Source organism: Sinohyriopsis cumingii, chromosome 3 (genome assembly GCF_028554795.1).
Source record: "Sinohyriopsis cumingii isolate HCF-2022 chromosome 3, ASM2855479v2, whole genome shotgun sequence".
Classification (NCBI taxonomy): domain Eukaryota; kingdom Metazoa; phylum Mollusca; class Bivalvia; order Unionida; family Unionidae; genus Sinohyriopsis; species Sinohyriopsis cumingii.
The window spans coordinates 49655366-49674254 of record NC_142963.1 but is presented as its reverse complement, the minus strand read 5'-3'; the positions used below and the strand labels follow the sequence as shown (position 1 = coordinate 49674254).

The following is an 18889-nucleotide window of genomic DNA, read 5'->3' as shown; positions in this document are numbered from 1 at the left end:
TATCAGGGTATATATTGTTTGTTCTACTGATTACTCCCAACAAACTGCACAGATCCAGATTTATCTGCACATTATGCAATGGCAGATCTGGGTCTATGCAGTCTGTAGTTGTACTCGACTTATAAGGAAGTATATATGGTACCCTTCTTTGCTAAGCCTTTAATAACTTTTGAGTTATCTGTTGAATCAAATACACCTAAAAAAAAGAATTAAAAGGCAATAAAATATGCATCCAGGTATACTTAAATATATGTTGCACCAGTGTTTGAAGTATGAACGTGTTATCTGCAGAAGAATACCCCTTACAACAGAAGCCAGATTGAGTTACATCTATTACCTCCCTTTAAGCTGACCATGATGTTCATCTGCTATTCAAGATGATAGCAAATGCCTGATTAGAATGAAAGGCCTCAGTAATTTTTGGAATCATTACAGCACCTTTCTTTGTATATTTGACAAATTATACTTTCTTCCATGCATGTGGGAAGTTTGGCTTGATTGAGATACATTCTTAAATAAATAGTTTCATATTTGAGTGTGCTTCAGCATACTAAATAGCCTCCCCTTCTCTCCAAGATCTGATACTTTGAGTATTTATCATAACTTCTTCCCATCAAGTAGGTTACAGTCTCCTGATTTTTCTGAAGATCACTTAACAGAGCTAAAAATAATAGCTACATATCTCAACAAAAATACTTGGCAGGTAAATGAGCTCCAATTGTGGTCAAAAAATAATTTGTTGCAGATATAGTGACATTTACAGTTAAAATTCTGAAAACAAGGATATATATTAAGATTGTATGAAAACAAGGATACAAATATATATTAAGACTGTATGAAAACAAGGATACAAATATATATTAAGATTGTATGAAAACAAGGATACAAATATATATTAAGATTGTATGAAAACAAGGATACAAATATATAATAAGATTATATGAAAACAAGGATACAAATATATATTAAGGTTGTATGAAAACAAGAATACAAATATATATTTTAAGATTGTTTTGAAAACAAGGATACAAATATATATTAAGGTTATATGAAAACAAGGATACATATATATATATATATATATATATATATATATATATATATATATATATATATATATATATATATATATATATATATATACACATATATATATATATATATTTATTAAGGTTCTTTTGAAAACAAGGATACAAGTGTAGATTAAGATTGTATGGAAACAAGGATACAAATATATATTAAGACTATAGCAACAAGGATACATATATATATATTAAGATTGTATAAAAACAAGGATACAAATATATATTAAGGTTGTATGAAAACAAGGATATATATATATATATATATCTATATATATTTTAAGATTCTTTCGAAAACAAGGATACAAATGTATATTAGGATTGTATGAAAACAAGGATACAACTATATATTAAGACTGTATAACAACAAGGATACATATACATATATTAAGATTGTATAAAAACAAGGATACAAATATATGTTAAGGTTGTATGAAAACAAGGATACATATATATATTTTAAGATTCTTTTGAAAACAAGGATGCAAATGTATATTAAGATTGTATGAAAACAAGGATACAAATATATATTAAGATTGTATAACAACAAGGATACATATACATATATATATATATATATATATATATATATATATATATATATATATATATATATATATACATATATTAAGATTGTATGAAAACAAGGATACATATATATATTAAGATTGTTTTGAAAACAAGGATACAAATATATATTAAGGTTGTATGAAAACAAGGATACATATATATATTAAGATTGTTTTGAAAACAAGGATACAAATATATATTAAGATTGTTTTGAAAACAAGGATACAATATATATTAAGATTGTATGAAAACAAGGATACATATATGTATTAAGATTGTATGAAAACAAGGATACAAATATATATTATGATTGTATGAAAACAAGGATACAAACATATATTAAGATTGTATGAAAACAAGAATACAACGATATATTAAGGTTGTATGAAAACAAGAATACAAATATATATTTTAAGATTCTTATGAAAACAATGATACAAATATATATTAAGGTTGTATGAAAACAAGGATACATATATATATTTTAAGATTCTTTTGAAAATAAGGATACAAATATATATTAAGATCGTTTTGAAAACAAGGATGCAAATATATATTAAGGTTATATGAAAACAAGGATACATATATATATATATATATATATATATATATATATATATATATATATATATATATATATATATATATATATATATATATATTAAGATTGTTTTGAAAACAAGGATGCAAATATATATTAAGATTGTTTTGAAAACAAGGATACAATATATATTAAGATTGTATGAAAACAAGGATACAAATATATATTACAATTGTATGAAAACAAAGATACAAAATAGCTCCTAGGCATCAACTGTGAACATTCCAACTTGTTAGTCAACTTAAAATGATTCAAGTTGCATTGTAAAATTAAAGCTAAAGTTTGCAACAAAATAAAACATGAAAATTTAAAAAAAAATAAAGAATGCTTCCAGTATGGAACCACATTCTCAGCTTGGCAGACAGCTGCCTTTAAGTTACCAACTGAACTAATTTTCCCTATTACCTGGTGTCTCATTGAAATCTACTTAGGGCTGTTCCAATAAAACATACATGGGACCCAGGGAAGTTACTTTTATTTTGGAGTAGGCACACATAGAAGCAGTTTAGAACTTTGTATCATCTTTGAGTAATCAGAGTACCCAGGCATAAGGAATTTTGATAACTGTTGGGAGACCAGTCTTCCTCTATTATGAATTTATCAATAAGCTAAAAGGACCAAAACGTATGATAACAGAAACTTTAAAAGACTTTTGTATACAGGAATGGCAGTCTGGGAAATTTTGTCCTCTTTTGGACATTTTACTTTTGTTTAAAACAAGATTTGAATATTGGAAAACTACTTATTACTTTTATCTAGGAATTAGTATTTACATCTGATGAAGTTTAAGATTTCCAATCATAGAATCTTGGATGAAACTGGTTTTTGGCACAAAACACTGTTTGAGGAAATAAGTTGTAATTATTATGATATGAATTGTTTATTAATTTGTTCCAAATTTCACAATGAAAGAAGTACTGGTAAGATTCTAAAACCAGTCTAATAATGCAAACCATCTATTTTAAAATTACAAACCTTATTGGAGAGTGACATACTGTATATACCTGCTTATAAGTCATGTCAAGCTGCAAACAACACAGACCCTGATCTACCATTGCTTAATGTGTCTACAGATCAAGGTGTATATTGTTTGCTCTCCTGATAACTCATAACAAATTTCACAGACCCAGATATGCTGGCACATTATGCACGGCAGATCTGGGTCTCTGCAGTTTGCAGATGGGTTCATCTTCTAAGTGAGTATATACACTACAACATATAGAAGATATCACAGTGATGGGGTGCTTGCATATAGAACATCTGTACCTGACTCATGCGTCCCTGCTGAAGGGTGAATCTCAATCAGAGTGCTTACCCAACCAGTGTCCATTGACAGTGGAGCACATTCTTGCCAAGTGTATTGACTTATATCATGTGAAAGTTTTTATATGAACTCAGCCAACCCTACCAGTGTCCATTGACATTGGATCGCATTCTTGTCAAGTGTATTGACTTGTATCATGTGAAAGTTTTTATTTTTGAACTCAGTCAACCCTACCAGTGTCTATTGACAGTGGAGCACATTCTTGTCAAGTGTATTGACTTATATCGTGTGAAAGTTTTTATTTTTGAACTCAGTCAACCCTACCAGTGTCCATTGACAGTGGAGCACATTCTTGTCTGTCAACTCAGCCAAGAAGCTGCAGCACCAGAGGAAATTTTGGAAATCTTTTTTAAAGAATGTAGTTTTAAAAAAATGTGTTGAATCTATATTTTAATAATGTTATAATTGTTACTTTTATTTTTATTAAATTTACATTTAAAGAATTTTAACAGCTTTACCTTTTTTATCTTCTGTCTTGTAGGACTACATGCTTATTTTAGAGAGTTTATCTTCCTAACAATATTTGCAGTTTATTTTATTTTACTTTTGTAGAACTAAACTTTAATTGGCACTATATAGTCATAGTCAGTATTGTGCTGACATGCCATGAAGCCCTATTCATACACAGATACTTTAGACTATACAGGCATAGAAATTTTAAATAGATTCTTTCCTCACATAGCTAATGGATGCCCTGACTGGAGCCTGAGCATTCCGCGACATGGCACCAAATTGTGTAACCACAACACGGACAGCAGCAGCGTAATCTGTGTAATGACATGTGATAAGGGATATAGATTTGTTGACTCGGCAACAAATTACACATGCACTGAAAATGGAACATGGATACCACACAATCATGTACCAGACTGTGTTGGTAAGTAAGATTTTATTCAAAACATTTTTCAAGAATTTAATACAAAATGCACAAGATAATGAGCCATTAGTTTGAAGTAGCTAGGTTGAACCCTTTCCATCATACGAATACATGTGGATCACCCACCCCCCAACATTACCCACGGCTGTGAAAATACTTTATGATGCAGATGATACTGTATTTTATCTACTCCAACTGTTAATGTTTGGTATCATTTCCAGTTATTAAGATTTTTATTTAAGTCTTTAATCAAGTGAATGCTTTAGTAGATGGTCAAATTGTAAACTGAAGAAAATGAACACAATAATACAAATGCAAATAGCAACATGACAAAACTGGAGTGATACCAAACATCTAGAGTCTGTGTAGATACAATACAGTGCTTCTGTATTTCAGTGTAAGCATTTTTTAATAGCCTTTCATTTATCCATGAAAGCACTTCTGAGTACCTATTGTAAATAACCATCATTTGCATTGTCAAATTTATAACATCACCTGATGGAGATATCCCCATTAGTAAAACATGCGTTCTCGAACTTTCCATGATGTCATGGCACACGGCTAGTGTTTCAGATGAACCTTCAATATCCAATCTATGTTATCAGATAAATGTCAAGGATTAGACCTTGTTTTAAACATGAAAGATAGTTTAATGAACAAGAAACAACAAAAAAAAGCTTAAAATAGATTACATAAAAATGACAGTTATTGCTGATTATAAAGCTCAACATTGGGCTGAATATATTTATAGCACGCTAATCAGGGAGTCACTACTTGATCTTCAGCTAAGTCACTTTTATCATTTTGTCTCAGTGAGACATGTCATTTATCAGGTCTGAGTGGCTAACTGGCATCAGCAATTTGGTTAAATTTGTTTCGTTGGCAGTATATCCTATTTTCATCAGTGGATCTTGGTCATAGTCCACATGCAGATATGATCAGAGATTAAAGAACATCTTCAATATTGATGACAAAGGAGGTTTGAAGGTCAAGGTCACAGTGAGCAGCTGTTGAAACTTTAGGTGGGTGTAGGGTTAAAGTCTTTATGCCAAACTAAAGATGATTATATAGTAATCCTCATGTCCATGCATTTGTCTGGCACACAATCACACTTGCCCATGTATCTGTCTGGTACACAATCTCATGTCCATGCATCTGTCTGGCATACAATCACATGTCCATGCATCTGTCTGGTACAGAGTCTCATGTCTGTACCTTTTTCTGGCACACAATCTCATGTCTGTGTATCTGTCTGGCACACAATCACATGTCCATGCATCTGTCTGTCACATAATCTCATGTCCATACATCCTTCTGGCACACAGTATCATGTTGTTCATGCATCTGTCTGGCACACAATCGCATGTCACTCATGCATCTGTCTGGCACACAGTCTCATGTCATCCATGCATCTGTCTGGCACACAATCTCATGTCATCCATGCATTTGTCTTACATACAATCACATGTCCATGCATCCTTCTGGCATACAATATCATGTCCATGCATCTGTCTGGCACACAATCTCATGTCCATGCATCTGTCTAGCACACAATCTCATGTCCATGCATCTGTCTAGCACACAATGTTTGTCCATGCATCTGTCTAGTACTTAATCTCATGTCAATGCATCTGTCTGAAACACAATCTCATGTTGTCCATTAATCTGTCTGGTACACAATCTCATGTCTGTGCATCCTTCTGGTACATAATCTCATGTTGTTCATGCATCTGTCTGGCACACAATCTCATGTCATCCATGCATCTGTCTGGCACACAATCACATGTCCATGCATCCTTCTGGCACACAATATCATGTCATCCATGCATTTGTCTTACACACAATCTCATGTCCATGCATCTGTCTGACATAAAATCACATGTCCATGCATCTGTCTGGTACAGAATCTCATGTCTGTACCTCTGTCTGGCACACAATCTCATGTCTATGTATCTGTCTGGCACACAATATCATGTCTGTGCATCTGTCAGCAACACAGTCTCATGTCCATTAATTTGTCTGGCACACAATCACATGTCCATGCATCCGTCTGGCACACAATCTCATGTCTATGCAGCTGTCTGGCACACAATCTCATTATTGCAACTATTCCTATGGATTTTTGTAGATTGCCATGAAACTTGTTAAATATTATGATAACAGCTGCCATTTAAAAAATTGTGTCACCATTCCTGAATGGATGGTCATATCAGAATGTGTTTTTCACTAAAATGACTTCTAGTTGGGACTAAATGAACATCCAGTATGGCCACCATGACAGCTGTCTTGAAAATTGCATTATTTTTACTCCTCCTGAACCTCTGAAGTCATAATCAACATTTATTTTTCACCAGATGATTTCTTACAATGTCTACTTGGTCCCAAATGAAAATGGTACCAATCTGATGTCGAGTATGGCCACCACAGCAGCCATCTTGAAATCTTGTTATTACTGCTTCTCACAGCAGCCATCCTCCTGTACAGAATGCCATATGGACATGTGGTTTTCAGCAGAAGCCTTTTTACTTTGTCTTGTTGGTCCTTTTTGTTCTAGTTGTGCTTAATGAAACTGGTGCCACTTGCACATCCAGTGTGGACACCACAGTGGTCATATTGAAAATCGTGTTATCGTTACTCTTGAATGATTGGTCATATATGTTTAGCATTTTTTTTTCACTTTAGACTTAAGATTTCTAGCTGTAATAAATGAAAGTGGGGCTGATGACCAAAAAAGCCCCCACAGCAGCCATCTTAAAAATCTTGTTATCACTACTTCTCCTGAATGCAAAGTCATATTGACATGAGGTTTTCACCAAAAGACTTGGGATGTCTAGTTGTCCTAAAATTAAAATGGTGCTCCTCACACATCCAGTATGGCCTCTACAATGTCCATCTTGAAAATCTTGTCAGCGCAAATTTTGTTGTTATTACTCCTCCTTGCCATAAATCTTGTCATACACATTCATCCCATTGTCTTGTTGCTCCTAAAGGAAAATAGTGATGCTTGGACTTCCAATATGGCCACAACAGCAGCCATCAGAAAAATCTTGATATCACTACACCTCCAGAATGGCTGTTCATCTCAACATCGACTTTTAAGTAAAAGGTTTCTTACGATGTCTGGTTTGACCTGATGACCAAATGGTCACCACACCAACCATCGTTAAAATCTTTTTGCTTCCAAAAAATAATGGCATTGAATTTTCACCTGATTAATGTTTAGTTTGTCCTGATTGAAAAGATTCCCACTTGCACATCCAGTATGACTTCTGCCATTTAGAAACTATTCTTACTACTACTCTGTCTGAATTGATAGTCATATCAGCATAAGACTTTTTGTGCTATCTGGATTGTCCCTAATGAAAATGGTGTCAATCTGATTTCTAGTATGTCCACCACCACAACTAATTTTGTCCAGTGGCAGATTGAGTCTTTGCAGTTTGCAGTTACAAACATGTAAAGATGATAGCATATATATATCTATATATCCATCAATTAATATTTTTAACATATTTTTTACAGATATTTTGTTGTAGAAAGCAACATTTTACTTAGTTAATATTTTATTGTAGGTGGTCAGTATCCTTACCAGGAGGTCTTCACTGCCTGGAACTTCTCTGTGCCATACATCAACTCTTATAATAGCTGTTCTATTCCACTGACATTTGAAAAGAAACTCCTAGAGTTGTTTAAGGAGAACTGCACAGAAGCTGTCAATGTCACAGCATCAAACATTGACATACAAATCAGTGGAAAAGTGGTAAGCAGACTGTTTTATCTTTCTACACTCTCATGGGGCCCTGAGTGGCCGAGTGGTCTAAAGTGCTCTCTGTTATGGATCACTGCCATCTCACCTCTGTCTGCATGGGTTCAAGTCTCGGATTCAGCCAATGTGGGTATGTGAGAAAGCTTGCCAGTAGCTTCTCGTGGGTCGGTGGTTCTTTCTGGGGTTTTCCCGGGTTCTTCCTCCACCATTAATACTGGCCGCCATGTATAGCCTATCGTGTGCTGAAAAATGGCGTTAAACCCTACAACAACAACTACACTCTCATTGTTTGTATTCACTATAATAATATATAGAGTATAGACAAGAAAATTGTGTTATTTTTAGCAAATCTGTATAAAGTACTGGTTGAGCTTATGTTATGACCCAGGCATCACTAGCACCAGTGTCAGTGCCATTGTTGGTGTCAGAGGCTGTAGACAGCATGTTTGTGTTTGCTATATGTAGACAACATTTTAAAGTTTGTGTTTCAGGTTTACTGTATGTATAGAGCAAGATAAAGTTTGTGTTTAAGGTTTGTTCCATGTATAGAATAGGTTAAAATTTGTATTTAGGGTTTGTTCTGTGTATATGGCAGGTTATTTTTTTTTTCAAGGTTTGATCCTTGTATACATCAGGTTTTACTTTTGTGTTTAAGGTTAGTTCCACGTAAACAATGGATTTTAATTTTGTGTTGAAGGTTTGTTCCATGTACACAGCAGGTTTTAATTTTGTGTTTAAAGTTTGTTCCATGTATACAGCAGGTTAAAGTTTGTGTTTTGATTAATAAGTAGCATGAAGGAACTATGAATTTCAAGGTTGGCTGGATGTGGACAATAGGTTAATGTTTTTTTTAACATTATAAATTCTAAGAATGAAAAATTTAACGTTTTGTTTCAATTCTGTGTGTCAGACCTTATTTAAAGCTTTTTTAATACAGTTTTGGAGATCTTTATTCCAAAGTGGAAAAGTCTGAGGTTACATTATTTTAATAGATCTACTGGTCATAGACCAGAAAAGCCTATGGGATAACCGGTTGTCCATCATATGTCCACATGTTAGGACAAGTATGTCACCACTACTACTCCTAAACTACTTGGATGACTGCCTTGAAACTTTACACGCACATTCGTCCTATGGTCTAGTGACCGTCTTAAAAATGTTGTTATTGCTACTCCTCCAGAATGGATGGGTACATCGATATTGGGTTTTTACTCAAAAGATTTTGTATGATGTCTAGTTGGTCCAGATGAAAATGGTGCCAATCTGATATCCAATATATGGCCAACACAATGGCCATCTTCAAAATCTTGTTATTTCTACTCCTCCTGAATGTATGGTCATATCAACACAGGGGTTTCACTACAAGACTTACCATTTTCAGCCAGTGTCCTTAACCAGTAGAATTTTTGCAGTTGGGTCATCAGTCCACATCTTTATTATAAGTAAAGGATTAAGGGCAATTGCTTTTAAAATGTTTTTGTGGTTTTTTTTTGTGTGGTGTTGTTGCAAGATCTACATTTTCTCCATTACTCAGAGTCAAAAACTGTTGAACACATATTCTTCTCACTTAATACATAACAAAATGTTTCCACTTCATCAATTATATCAAGATAAAAGCAAATATCTGGTGCCAAAAATGGCAAAGGCGATATAGAACATGACATGAATGTCTGATACATATGCTCATATCAACACAGAGGGTTCACTGAGAAAATGTTGAGGTTAAAGTTTTTCACTTAAGTTAGCTTTGTCTTTTAAATAACACACAATACCCAGGTTCAATATACACTTTATTATACATATAAAATAATCTTTGGCATAACGGGGGCAAGTCCTGTCACAGCACACTGCACCAGCCTAGCTCTGAATTGTTTGTTCTATAGGAATTACTCAGGAAGAGAGACTTGTGGGAGTTTGTAGGGTTGTGAAGTGTGTCCGACACCTGTATGTGGAGCCGCAAGTGGCTGATACTTGGTATATAGGGACACTGATAACCGAAACTCGACAAGTCTGATCCTGAGGATGCCATGATAACAAACATCAGCCGATACTCCATACATGCACCTTAGGAAGCGGGTATGAAGTATATATGGGCATAATAGTTGAGTACATTTAAGTACTGACACAAATTGGGGGTTCAAAAGCAAAGTTATGAATGCCTGAAACTTGGCAATGGCCCGGGCAATAGGCCCGAGAACAGACTGGAACAATATGCCATACAGGTAATGCCCCAAAATGAATGACATGGTGGAAGGAGGGGAGGTAGGTGGTTCTTTCCGCAGAAAACTTTTTACGTTAAATGCAGCGTCTACACTGAAAAATACACATCTCCACAGGCATCCCGGTTGCTGACTCAATGCCTCATACAACAGACAATGTTTAATCACGTGCTCCACCTCGGTCGTCTGATTGGTTCACATAAAAATATCAAAATTTAGTTACTAGCTTATTAACATACTAGCTGCACTGACCTCATGTCTGGCAGAGTAACCATAGTATACAAAGAGGGGCCCATCAAGGGGCTAGAGAATGATGCACTGTGTGTTACTCAAACTATATTTAATCAATTAAATTACAATTTAAATAACACACAATACCCAGGTTCAATATACACTTTATTATACATATAAAATAATCTTTGGCATAACGGGGGCAAGTCCTGTCACAGCACACTGCACCAGCCTAGCTCTGAATTGTTTGTTCTATAGGAATTACTCAGGAAGAGAGACTTGTGGGAGTTTGTAGGGTTGTGAAGTGTGTCCGACACCTGTATGTGGAGCCGCAAGTGGCTGATACTTGGTATATAGGGACACTGATAACCGAAACTCGACAAGTCTGATCCTGAGGATGCCATGATAACAAACATCAGCCGATACTCCATACATGCACCTTAGGAAGCGGGTATGAAGTATATATGGGCATAATAGTTGAGTACATTTAAGTACTGACACAAATTGGGGGTTCAAAAGCAAAGTTATGAATGCCTGAAACTTGGCAATGGCCCAAACAAAGTGAAGGGAGCGCTGTGGCTATGGAACAGTGTGACTGTAACGAAGGCCCCCAATTTAAAGTAAACGTAAGTATATATATGGATAATAATGATTGAAAATGCATGAAATAAGGTTGGAATTGCATGATACACCTGTTGTGCATAAACGTAGAAATGTTAGATATATGCATTAGATAGCCAGTTTGGAATTCATATGTCCCCTAATAGATGATACAGTAAAGAAATGAATATTGCACTTATTGACACAACTAGTGAAGCACACGCTGTGACATCTGTCGCTGTGCAAAGTTAATTCTGTCTGGGTGCACCTGAATATATCTACAATATGTATTAGAGGACCATCGACCTAAGGTTTGAATAAGATGGTCTGGAATTCCAGCCCTAGCTGCACTGGTAGCCGCCCCTATGCGGAAGGAGTGCCCATTATAACGATGTGAATCATAACCTAACCTGGACAAAACGTTCTTAATGGTAGTGATAAAGAAAGTTCTACTTAAAGCGCGACCATTGTCCATGAGAAACAGAGGATCAGAAGGGCGAGCTCCAGCTAATAACCGAATACAATGGAATTTCTTCATCACACGGTATGGGCATATAAGGACATCACCGTTCATAGCATAAATACTGATATCAACCCCTTGGCGGAAAACATCAGTCTTAGATGCCCTAAGATGCAGAATGAATAGGCGCTTATCCTTATGGAATATTATATCCGACAGACACAAATTGTATGTTGCAGAAAAATGGGCACCATAAATAGTAAATTCTCCACACCTCAAAAAAGCATAAAAAGCAAGTGCACAGGCAGTCTGTAGTAAGAGTTTGGTGTACTCACTCAGTCCATAGTGTTGCAAACACTGCCATATGTCACACAATATATCATATGTAATCGGAAGTCGTTTCTGTCTGTAGTCACATTGTACCTTTCTGACTCCTTTCAATATATTCTGTAATCTAATTAAAGAGCTACTATTAGTTAATGGTGTGTGAACACCAAGATGTAAATATGAATGCCGAATACCGGCTAGATAAAGTTTTATAGTTTGATACGTCAGGTGCAGCATCTGCGTACAATGCGCAACAAAGTAAATCAAGGTGTCCTCATTTACAACAGGGGGCAAACTAGATCCTGGAACCCATAATCCTACCATTAGCAAGAAAGACCTGAAGGTTTGGAAGCCTGTTGAATATGCAGATCTGGTGTTCGTGGTCAAAGATGAGTCCCACAAGAAATTTATGGTAGGCTCTAGGTGAGCAGTAGTTTTGCTGGAGGAGGGCACTCGCATGGTTGTTGTGCTGCTGTGGGCGCCAGCTGCCGGAATCGTGTAATCTGTAAACGAGATAAAGCATCAGCTATAGCATTTTTCTTCCCTGGTATATGTTCAGCATATATGACAAAGCCATTAGTAGCAGCTGTCAAAGTTAGACGGCGCATTAATTTCATAATGTCAGGACTCTTAGATCTGCCTTTTTGTATGATTGCAACTGCAGTCTCATTGTCACAGTGGAAAAGTATTTTCTTTTGCTGCCATTCCTGACCCCACAACACTGCTGCCACCACTCTCGGGTACAATTCGCAGAAAGCTATCGACAGTTTATGGTCCGCTAAAGGACTCAACTCATCTGGCCATGAATTTGCAAACCAGCGACCGCTAAAATAACCTCCAAAACCAACTGATCCTGAAGCATCAGTGTAAAGTTCCATATCTGCAGAATCAGAAATAGTATCATCATAAAATAGAGAAATTCCATTCCACTGATTGAGAAAACCACTCCACATTTGTAAATCTTTCTTGCATTCTCTGGAAATATGTATGTGATGATGTAGCTCCCTAACAGACGTTGATACCTGCAATAAGTAAGAGACAAATGACCTGCCTGGGACATTTACACGACAGGCAAAATTCAAGTGTCCCAGGAGACTTAAGAGTTCACGTTTAGTTACGGATTTTGTCTGGAGAAATTGAGTGAGAAGGTTTCTAATTCTGTCTATTTTTTCTTCTGGCAATTTTGCTTGCATGTTTAATGTATCCAGAAGCACTCCTAAATATTCCAAACATGTGGTCGGACCAAGAGTTTTATGAGAAGCAAGTGGGATTCCCAAACGAGAAAAAAGCATTGTCATGATGGCCATGGTTCTATCAGCCATGTGGTGTGGGTGATCAATTGTAAGGAAGTCGTCCAACAAGTAGAGCAGATTATCAATGCCATACTTATTCACTGCAATCCAACTGATTGCTTGTGACAGCTTGGTGAAAATCTTTGGTGAAGACCGAGAACCAAACACTAGACGTACATAGAAATAATACTGATTGTTCCATTTAATTCCATGATAGGGCCACAGACTAGGGTGGATGGGGATGATTTTAAAAGCATCGCAAATGTCAAATTTACATAACCATGCCCCTCTACCTGCCTTTCTAATTGTCTTTATGGCATCATCCACCTTGACATATTTCAAGGAAAATTCCTGCTTGTCAATCATGCTATTCAGGCTAGAGTGTTCCTGATTATTATGTGGGGCAGAGAGATCAACAATTAGTCTCTTTTTCCTAGAGTATTTACCCTCTACGATGCCTATTGGATTGACGCGGTAAATGGGGTAAGGTGAAGAATCAAAAGGTCCTATGAGAAATCCCTTTAGTTTCTCCTGTTCTATAATATCTTGAACTACGTGTGGCTGAGATCTAGCAGACATTAAATTTTTACATTCAAAGGTTGCTGAAGGTTCTCTCTGAATACCAGTATGAAAGCCCTCACGCAAACCGTTTATTAAATCTGTTACAAACTCAACATCAGGGTGAGCTTGGAGCTCTTGAAGAAGCACATCAACATTTATAGGGGTAGTGGCAGTTGTAGGCATGGAAGAAACATAATTCCTTTGTATCTTATCTAGTGCCACACCAGGAACAGAAAAGAGTCAGTCCTTATTATTTTCTTTAGCATGATTTAAAGTTTTAATGGGGTCATCATTCTTGATTCTCTGATTACATGTGGCCTGAGGGTGGTCATTCTTGCACAGTTTACATACATGTACCAAACTGCAGTTAGGCTTGCTACAAAAGGTCTCGTTGAAATTGTTACAAATTTGTTTCCCATTGAACAGAATTATGGGACGGCCACGCCGATCCATTGGAGTATGAGTAGCTGAGTTGAAATTCGAATATTTGGTAGTTCTCTTAAATTGTTGAGTATTCAAAGGCATTGTGAGGTTAGCCGGACAGAATCCACTTGAATGCAGAGTACTGTTGCAATGAATGCAAACCTCAGTCTTTCTACCAGAGAAAATAGCTAGAAACAACTCTGTATCCCTGGAAGACCAATCTACAACAACATTGTGTTGCAGTAAATACTGGGCAGCCTTGCGGGAAAATGCATTATGATATTCATAAAAACCAGTTCCATTATATTTCTGGTGCAGTTCATCAATAAAGTCAGCATAAGAATCTAATTCAGGCCTCCTAAACGGATAAACCTCACATAGAACGTTTTTGTATTTAGAGAAGGCCTTACGAAATTCAGAAATAGTTAATGTGCCTGCCAAACGTGGGTCATTCCCTTTTACTACAATTTGATTGCCTCCCTGGTCAATAATTTTAGTCTCTGAGAAAGAGTCCATTCCCGGTATCAGCAGTAGGGCAAGATTAACGTGCTTACCATTGATTATATCCTTGCGTATATTGGTGGGCACAATGTCCACCGGCGGGAGTTTGTCCACAGGTACAGCATACTGTAATGTTTGGGAGAATCTCATGTTGTCATCCACGCGCCTAGCAAGAGCCGATTGGAGGTTAAAGTCACTATGCGATTGACATGTATCTTCGGCAACCGGACCCCATGAAGAATGTGAAGCTGTTGTATTTCGCTGTGATATTGTAGAAGTTGTGCAGAATTGTGTCATTGCGGCGACAGATGCTTGTAATTCGGCTAACTGTTGCTTTACAGCTGCCATGTCCGACATGTTGTGATCACGTGGTGTATCAGCTGCTGGCAGGTCACGTGACGATGCTGGTGATGACACATATGAACCATCCGTCTGATCACGTGATGATGCTCTTAAATCCGAAGAAAAATCTCCCGTTTGCTGTACATTATCTCTGTACAGTTGAAGAAGATGCTTCTTTCCAATTGAAACGGAAACCTTGATGTTCTTCTCAGCTAACTTTGTAACCAATTTTGAAGCAGTCCAATTTTCGGGAATGTCTGCCCATACTGAATTTGTCGCAGTGACGGTGCTCTGGTTAAGTTCTGTATTGCGGACGCTGGTCAAACGATTAACAGTTCGTCTTGATCTACGAGAAGCCATTGCGAGTTAAATAAACATATGATCCCCAAACTACGTCACGTAACATATAGTATAGGTAAACAGAAGAAGGATTGTATCTTCTTTCCGCAGAAAACTTTTTACGTTAAATGCAGCGTCTACACTGAAAAATACACATCTCCACAGGCATCCCGGTTGCTGACTCAATGCCTCATACAACAGACAATGTTTAATCACGTGCTCCACCTCGGTCGTCTGATTGGTTCACATAAAAATATCAAAATTTAGTTACTAGCTTATTAACATACTAGCTGCACTGACCTCATGTCTGGCAGAGTAACCATAGTATACAAAGAGGGGCCCATCAAGGGGCTAGAGAATGATGCACTGTGTGTTACTCAAACTATATTTAATCAATTAAATTACAATTTATCTTAATGTTATTCCATCATATTGATTATATTAAGATATTTCCCTGTCATTATTTGAAAACATATTCCATCATATTGATTATATTAAGATATTTCCCTGTCATTATTTGAAAACATATTCCATCATATTGATTATATTAAGATATTTCCCTGTCATTATTTGAAAACATAATGTCCAGATTTGATGAAAACAAAGTCAGATCTCTTCTTAGTTCCAAGTACTATGCTTCAGAAATTAAATCAGCTAATGACTTCAGTGTAAGTTGTGTGTCAAATGCATATTCGTCAGCATTGAAGATTTTTAAGAATAAAAAATGGTAATATCACCATTTACACAATTAAACCTATTCATCATCAACCTTTTTCTTGCAGGCTTACATAAAGTCCAGGGTTCAATTCTCTTCTGCTCAACGGCTGAGTTCTTTCCCTTGTGGGACAGGGGGATTCTTGACTCCAACACCTCCACATGTTGTTTTATTGACTCCATGTGGCAATCTGACTCTGCTTAGCATTTCCAATATCAGCAGCCAAGAAGTCTGTCCAGAAGGATTTGTGAAGCTATCGGCAATTGAAAACTCCACCATTTACTGCTGTAAGTATATCTTTCAAAGTCACAATAAATTGTAACACATGTATATTCTCTCTACCTATATTTATGCAGTAGTTATGCTGTGCTTTCTTCCTTAATAATTCTTTCTTAGATAAAACAATGTTCCTACTAATACTCAGATTGTCATTAAAATAGGTAGGGATGGGAGTAATCCATTCAAAAGTGGAATAATCCATTCAAAAGTACCTTTACTATAAATTCCTTTCATAATAATACATACTTGCATTGGAGGTGGGGATGGGAGTAATCTATTCAAAAGTGGAGTAATCCTTTCAAAAGTATCCTTCCTATGAATTCATTTCATAGTTTGAAAAAAAAACGTTTGGGGGTGGAGATGCTTTGACATAAATGACACATTCGTCACTATATAGTTAATTGATGTGCCTCAGATAGGGAGGAATGGGGTATTATCTTTTCATGGATAAATTGTTTTAAGTTTGATCTTTTAATTTCTATGGCTTGTAGCACCCCCCCCCCCAATGCCTGTCAGTTCACATTATGCTAATAAATGTAATCTTATCTAAGTATGGTAATCTATTTTCTGACACCTTTATTGTTTTCTGTTTGAGAAACATTAATATGGAGATCAAGATTTAGGTGAACTTCAATAAATTGGATTTTGGTTTAAGTGAAAGCAGATATTTTTCCTGTTTTTGTGTTTTTTCCCAGTCATGAGAAATTGCAAGACCAAATGCCATGGCATCTAATGTTCAAATCATAATTGTTCAGTGATTTCTATGATAGATGAAAATCAGGGTATTGATTTATACTTGTCTAAAGGGACTGGTTTGAAATATGAAAATACAAACAACAATTCACCATGTTGAATAAAAGTATAATGGTGTGCAGAGTATATAAAAACAACAAATGTATGTGACTATGCAGTTCTCATGTTGGTTGTCTTTAACATAATACCATGGAAAGTCACAGGTTTCCAACTTTGCATTGGACTGTCAGATATTGGAGTTTTTGATGAACATAATGCAAGTTTTACTTTTTATCCTGAACAGACCCATGTACAGCAGGTATGTATGCAGAGACTGACCAGTGTAAGCCCTGCTCACCAGGCTTCTACCAGGATTTAATGCATCAGACTGACTGCAAACCGTGTCCCAATGGGACATCCACAATCTCCTCTTACACTAAGAACATCACTGGCTGTCTCAGTAAGTTAATGTTGTAATGTTTGTAATAAGGTTTGTGATCATGCCAGGCATATGTTTGTAATAAGGTTTATGATCATGTTTGTGATCCTGCCAGTCATAATATGTATAATAAGGTTTGTGATCATGTTTGTGATCATGCCAATCATAATGTTTGTAATAAGGATGTGAACATGCCAATGATAATATCTGTGATAAGTTTGGTGATCATGATAGTGATAATGTTTGAAATAAGGTTTGTGATTATGTTTGTGATCATGCCAGTGATAATGTTTGTAATAAGGTTTGTGATCATGCCAGTGATAATGCTTCCAGTAAGGTTTGTATCATTTCTGTGATGCTGATGATGTTTGTAATAAGTTTCAATGACATGTTTGTGATAATGTTTGTAATCATATTGGAAATAAGGCTTTAGATCTTGTGAAAATGTTTGTGACAAGGTTTGTGATCGTATTTGTGATCATGCTGTGATATTTTCAGTTATATTTTTGATCATATTTGTGATCATGCCTGTGATAAGATTTGTAATCATATTTGTGATCATGCTTGTCATACTTTTAATAAGTTGTGAGATCATGTTTGTGATAATGTTTATAATAAGGTTGGGATAATGTTTATAATAAGGTTTGAGATCATGTTTGTGATAATGTTTATAATAAGGTTTGAGATCATGTTTGTGATAATGTTTATAATAAGGTTTGAGATCATGTTTGTGATAATGTTTATAATAAGGTTTGAGATCATGTTTGTGATAATGTTTATAATAAGGTTTGAGATCATGTTTGTGATAATGTTTATAAAAAGGTTTGAGATCATGTTTGTGATACTGTTTATAATAAGGTTTGAGATCATGTTTGTGATAATGTTTATAATAAGGTTTGAGATCATGTTTGGGATAATGTTTATAATAAGGTTTGAGATCATGTTTGTGATAATGTTTATAATAAGGTTTGAGATCAAGTTTGGGATAATGTTTATAATAAGGTTTGAGATCATGTTTGGGATAATGTTTATAATAAGGTGTGAGATCATGTTTGGGATAATGTTTATAATAAGGTGTGAGATCATGTTTGGGATAATGTTTATAATAAGGTGTGAGATCATGTTTGGGATAATGTTTATAATAAGGTGTGAGATCATGTTTGGGATAATGTTTATAATAAGGTTTGAGATCATGTTTGGGATAATGTT

At 35.6% G+C, this 18889-nt stretch overlaps 2 protein-coding genes across 2 annotated transcripts in view; one reads left to right on the top strand and one right to left on the bottom strand.

Moving 5' to 3' along the window:
• The window catches only part of LOC149802826 (uncharacterized), a 349692-nt gene that overhangs the window by 199125 nt on the left and 131678 nt on the right, over positions 1–18889 (top strand). The window contains exons 32-35 of the mRNA XM_089952278.1: positions 4260–4454; positions 8027–8214; positions 16298–16517; positions 17546–17701. Coding sequence (XP_089808404.1) covers positions 4260–4454; positions 8027–8214; positions 16298–16517; positions 17546–17701 — 759 coding nt within the window. The remainder of the gene's footprint in view (positions 1–4259; positions 4455–8026; positions 8215–16297; positions 16518–17545; positions 17702–18889) is intronic.
• LOC149802827 (uncharacterized) lies at positions 9998–15895 on the bottom strand. The gene is made up of 2 exons (XM_089952276.1): positions 14888–15895; positions 9998–12560 (listed from the first exon to the last, which is right to left on the bottom strand). The coding sequence occupies exons 1-2, from the start codon at positions 15534–15536 to the stop codon at positions 11479–11481; spliced, it is 1731 nt and encodes a 576-aa protein (XP_089808402.1). The 5' UTR covers positions 15537–15895; the 3' UTR covers positions 9998–11478.

Excerpts from the sequence above, each read along its gene's own strand:
- LOC149802827 (XM_089952276.1), bottom strand. The coding sequence starts at position 15,536 with ATGGCTTCTCGTAGATCAAGACGAACTGTTAATCGTTTGACCAGCGTC. Across the intron at positions 12,561-14,887 it reads ACGCAAGGATATAATCAATG|ATTACACGATTCCGGCAGCT; the intron begins GTAAGCACGTTA and ends TCTCGTTTACAG.